General features: G+C 41.2%; 1 protein-coding gene across 1 annotated transcript; it reads right to left on the bottom strand.

Annotated features, from left to right (window-relative positions):
- Positions 1-227: 227 nt before the first annotated feature.
- On the bottom strand, positions 228-4241 carry LOC120644134 (serine carboxypeptidase-like 42). The gene is made up of 10 exons (XM_039920699.1): positions 3817-4241; positions 2600-2707; positions 2404-2496; positions 2230-2322; positions 2059-2144; positions 1688-1966; positions 1468-1601; positions 1097-1189; positions 894-1011; positions 228-762 (listed from the first exon to the last, which is right to left on the bottom strand). The coding sequence occupies exons 1-10, from the start codon at positions 4064-4066 to the stop codon at positions 598-600; spliced, it is 1419 nt and encodes a 472-aa protein (XP_039776633.1). The 5' UTR covers positions 4067-4241; the 3' UTR covers positions 228-597.
- Between the last annotated feature and the right edge of the window lie 442 nt (positions 4242-4683).

Raw genomic sequence — 4683 nt, 5'->3', positions numbered from 1 at the left:
GCAGAAAAAAAAAATGAACGAAAGGAATCGTCTCTGCCGAGTGAAACTGTTATCAAGCATAATACAGCATTGACAGGTAACCTTACAGCAGAAATTTGTATCTTGTCCTGATAGTATAACTTAAGGATCAAGATTTATGGTGTTACATTTGCTGAAAATAAGATCACATCATACCAAGTCATCAGGTATAACATTGCAGAAACGCTAACCCCCAAGTACAAGAAGCATCATAACAGTTGATCTGCTATCTATTTAATGAATGACCATTTGGCATCTTCTACAATGAATGACTTTTCTATCCTTTTTGTATAGTGAAATGCTGCTGAGCTTAGAAAAGTAAACCCTGAACTATTTTGGTGTACTTGCAGTGTCAAATTGCACAATGTCTTACAGTTACTCTGTTCCAGACTTCAGGATTGCAATCTGACAATCTATGTAAGGCGATAAACATAATACATGGAAGTGTTATTTTTCCGCTCCTTATAAAGAATAAAGAACTTATTGAGCACCCCACATCTTTATGGACTAATCTACAGAAGTAAACCGGAAAAAACCTAAGCTACTTGTTTCTATCTTCAGCTTCTTTCGTAGGTACACTTAGTCAATGGGTGGATTTGTTGTGTTTGGTAGTCTTTTTCCAAGTACAATGGATCGAAATAGCCCAAGCGCCCGGTCTGGCTGTGCGAATGGCACCATGTGAGATGCACCCCTCACTGTTGCAAAAGTCAAAAATTTGCCATACTCCATCACCCAGCCACCAACCTTGAAGTCAAAAATATATAGATGTTTCCATGGTCAGTAAACATCTAATTCTTCAGAATCATGTTTACACAATACCAGCTAATTTGTATACATAATTGCAGTAAAACGTAGTCAAATAACAAAAAGTGCACCTGGCCTTTGCGGAACCAAGTACTGTAGGGGACTGTAACAGGCAGACCCATGGTGTGAGCTAGCTCTCGCACAAGGGTTCTGCTGCCCAACAAGGGCACAACAGAGTCTTGATCACCACTGTAGTGTTGAGTGATCATGTTAGAAGATATTTTACATGAGTAAAAAATGTTCATTTGAAGTAAAAGAGAAAAGGCTACATCACCTGAACACCCAGAGTGGTATTTTGTGCTCCACAATTCTTTGAAGTATAGGCAAGATATTGATGTTGCCATCCGTATTGCTGTAATTCAGGACACTGATACATGATGCAAAATGCCCATGTCAGTTGGAAAGATGACCTACTTGATCTTCAACTATTATTGTTTGCTTTCTCAGTTCATTTCTAACAATAGTTGGCAGCTCCAGAATCAACATATCAGAAGTACAGTTTATATCGCTGAAAGAAACTCTTTCTCGAACTTTACTGGAAAGAACCATACAGCTAAAAACAAGTGCTTACAGAAAGCATCTAAATTCTAAAGTATGGAAAAACCAATAAATTTAATTGGTATGAGTAGCAATATAAACACTTACTCACTGCACATGCTCCAGTGATACTTCAAATGTGTCCTGTTAGCATGCAGAGCCTGCTGCACTTCTGGAAGATTGAAATAGAAAAACCTCTCATAGGTCATGCAAACATCCACACCCAAGCTGATTTTTGTTGCCTACAATTAACAGAAAGAACCTATCACACAGGAGGAATCAAATGATTCTGAATACTACATTTGTACCATGAGGAGCAAAAGCATACATATTTTCGCAGACGTAGCTCCTGCATCACAATTGATGGGTAGCAGACATCGAGAATAACATCATAGTTATTGACGTACTCCCCAACTATAGTGTTTGCTTCAGATATGGCATCATTACATGACTTGCTCTCATTATGGGGGTTATTGAAGGTGTAATCCTCAAAATCACAACTGTGGCTGATCGCTAGAAATATTTCATCAGAGATCATGCCATGAGACCAGAAATATTCATAGGTTGCAGGGACATCCCTATCAAGCTTAAGAAGTGGATTCCCAATCTGCTCAAGTTAATACAAATACAAGAGTTAGAATTGTTGATAATAAAGTTTAACTCAAGAAGACATTTGGCAAGGTATGCTTGGGTACTTACAGCAACACCCTTGATATTGAACCTGAAACCCTTTGATTTCTCATTATGGGTAAGGAGTACATCGGTAAGTTGTGGTATGTAATGCCCTGCATTGTTTTTTTATCAATCCCATTAACCATAACTGAGTTTTATAATGCCTTAACATGCAAAAGAGAACTGGCACTCGCCTACCTGCATAGCTCTCTCCAGTAAGAAACAGGGCTCTCGATCTGTACTCTGGGAATTTCTCGTACCATCCAAGCAAAAATTTGTACATGTCATCAGCTGTACGGTTGAACAAGTAAACAGTCAGATCCGATATTCCAGGCTGAAACTTCCCTGTGATTTACAAATATCTTAACTAACCAGTGCGCAGATCGCCGGTGTTGTAGTCTGATGAAGTATTTGAGTAAGACCATCCAACTCCAGCTGGTGATTCGACAAACAGAAGATTGGACGCTGCAAAAGTGAACGTAACAGCATCGAACAAACTAAAGTTAGGAACTACACTTCACATTCTTACTGAACAACCATATGGAAATATAACAGCCTGAATTCCAACCTCTGTTCCATGACTTCTTGTTCAATCTGAGACCCCTGCCATCTCCCCTCGGATAAAATGGACCCAGCTCCGTGAAAGCGCCACCTCCAATTGAAGAACAGCCGGGACCTGAGAATCATATGAGCTATGACTACAAGCTGGAGAAAAATTGCAGCAAATTTAACGCACATTCCCTAATCTTATGATAAGTATTGTTATAATCAAGATTCCGTTACTTGAAAGAAGCTTAAATTTACTTTTGTTTGCATAGAGATGAAATCAAACTGTGCCTGTTCCTCAAAAAAAAAAAATCAAATTGTGCCGAAGCTTTCTTTGGGTGTGTCTTCTGCTGCATGGAGATCAAATGATGTCTCACTTCTTTTGAAATATGCAGGGACCACGAAACACAAAGTCCAATGGTGTAAGGCTCTAAACGGGCAAGGTCACATGTGGTGACCTCATTACCTCAAAGGACAAAGATACTATCCTAGTACTCAAGTGAAAAGGGGTACAAAGATGCAAGTTATTTTTAATATTAACCCTTTCCTAATTTTCTTTCATGGCAGGTATGGAGCAGTTGACGAATAGGAGGCAGTCCTTTGTTTCCAGTCGAGGAAACACTGCCTGCCATCATACTCCCCACATGAACAAGGAATGCTATGTTGAATGGCGAATAAAAAAATGCTGAAGGTGTATTTGAGAAAATGGTTGATTAATTTTTTATGACTATGGTTAATTAATCTCACTTCCTAATATTGGTTAAGACAGTGCTCCAATAATCACAATTTGCCAAAAAAAAAACGTATACATTTCTTTAAGCAATATTTTTCATATTTCTAATGTAACAGTATATAACTGCCAATACGGACTCTAGTTCCAAAGATTCGAAAATTAGAAATCTGTTACTAATCTTAAAAAAAACACCAAACAAGAAAGCAAAGACGAGATTACAGCACCCAATAAACACGAACCGCCCAATGGATCTGTACAAACAAAAATTCATCAAAATTTAAGAGAACGTGACAAACTGATCTAAGATCCCTGCGGCGTCAATCGTATCAAAGCAAATTCAACGACAGTCAACCCAGTCTGACTCTGAATTTTAGCAGCAAACACCATCAAAGGAAAATGCTTAGGAAGGCAACTGATGATAAACTACTAGCAGATGAAAATTCAGATGACATAAGGGAGCAAAATCTAGCGAGAGGCAGAGCGCTCCTGCCGGCAACCAAACCAACCTCCATTGAGCCACAGCGTCAGCGGCTTGGCGGCGGCGTCCTCCTGCGCCTCGGCGAAGTAGTAGAAGAGGCTCCTGCCGGCCTTGACGTCGACGTCCACGTACCCGGCGAACTGCCTGAACGTCACCGGCGGCTGCCCGGGCAGCCTGGTCACCAAATCCTCCGCCGGGAACCCCCACACGAAACCACCGCCAAGAACCCAGCCCACGGCTGCCATCGCCAGCGCCAGGGCCCTCCAGGAAGCCGCCATTGCTGCTCCTGCAGCCAGGAGCCAACGGAACTGGGCGGAGGAGAAGAGGCGGCTAGAGAGGAGGTGTGGGTTGTCCGGTGGACGGAGCTAGCGAGGAAGAAGCAGCGGCGGCGCTCGTGGGGGCTATATACCGGGGCCGCGGAGCCTTTTCCTCCGCGGCGACGCGAAAAGACTGCGATTAGCTCGTGGGTTGTTATCGGTTCAGCTTGGGTTTGGATTCGGTTTTGTTTTTGTTTCGCTTCGCCGGCGGTTTCTGCTCCTGATTTTCTGCAACTGGTGGTAGTGCTGTTCTTTTTTTATGTGTGAGGGAAATGTTTTAAGCTCTTGGGAATCAATGACGAGTGGGCCCATTGTCGATTTGTTTTTAACGAAAATAAATATATGATGCAAAAGATAGCCTAATGTATGTGGACTAGTTTTCATTTTGCTGACAACACGCATGTGGACTATTTTCTTATCTAGGTTTTACCACAAGTCAATGAAGGTGCATCAGATTTATCATATTATTAACCAATAACCATATACAAATCCTACACGTTGCTCCTACCTGTGCATTCAAGAATTTTCAAAATAAAAAAAAAACAGAGAGATCCTTTTTAAGGGGGTATTTAATATAT

Source organism: Panicum virgatum, chromosome 8K (genome assembly GCF_016808335.1).
Source record: "Panicum virgatum strain AP13 chromosome 8K, P.virgatum_v5, whole genome shotgun sequence".
Lineage (NCBI taxonomy): Eukaryota > Viridiplantae > Streptophyta > Magnoliopsida > Poales > Poaceae > Panicum > Panicum virgatum.
The sequence above is the reverse complement of the archived record's forward strand: the minus strand, read 5'-3'. Positions and strand labels throughout refer to the sequence as shown.

What these genes read in the sequence shown, in the direction of transcription:
- LOC120644134 (XM_039920699.1), bottom strand. Translation starts at nt 4,066, where the DNA reads ATGGCGGCTTCCTGGAGGGCCCTGGCGCTGGCGATGGCAGCCGTGGGC. An exon ending in TCAATATCAAGGGTGTTGCT is followed by an intron (nt 1,967 to 2,058) that starts GTAAGTACCCAA and finishes TAACTTGAGCAG; the next exon opens with ATTGGGAATCCACTTCTTAA. An exon ending in CTTGGTTCCGCAAAGGCCAG is followed by an intron (nt 763 to 893) that starts GTGCACTTTTTG and finishes TTTGACTTCAAG; the next exon opens with GTTGGTGGCTGGGTGATGGA.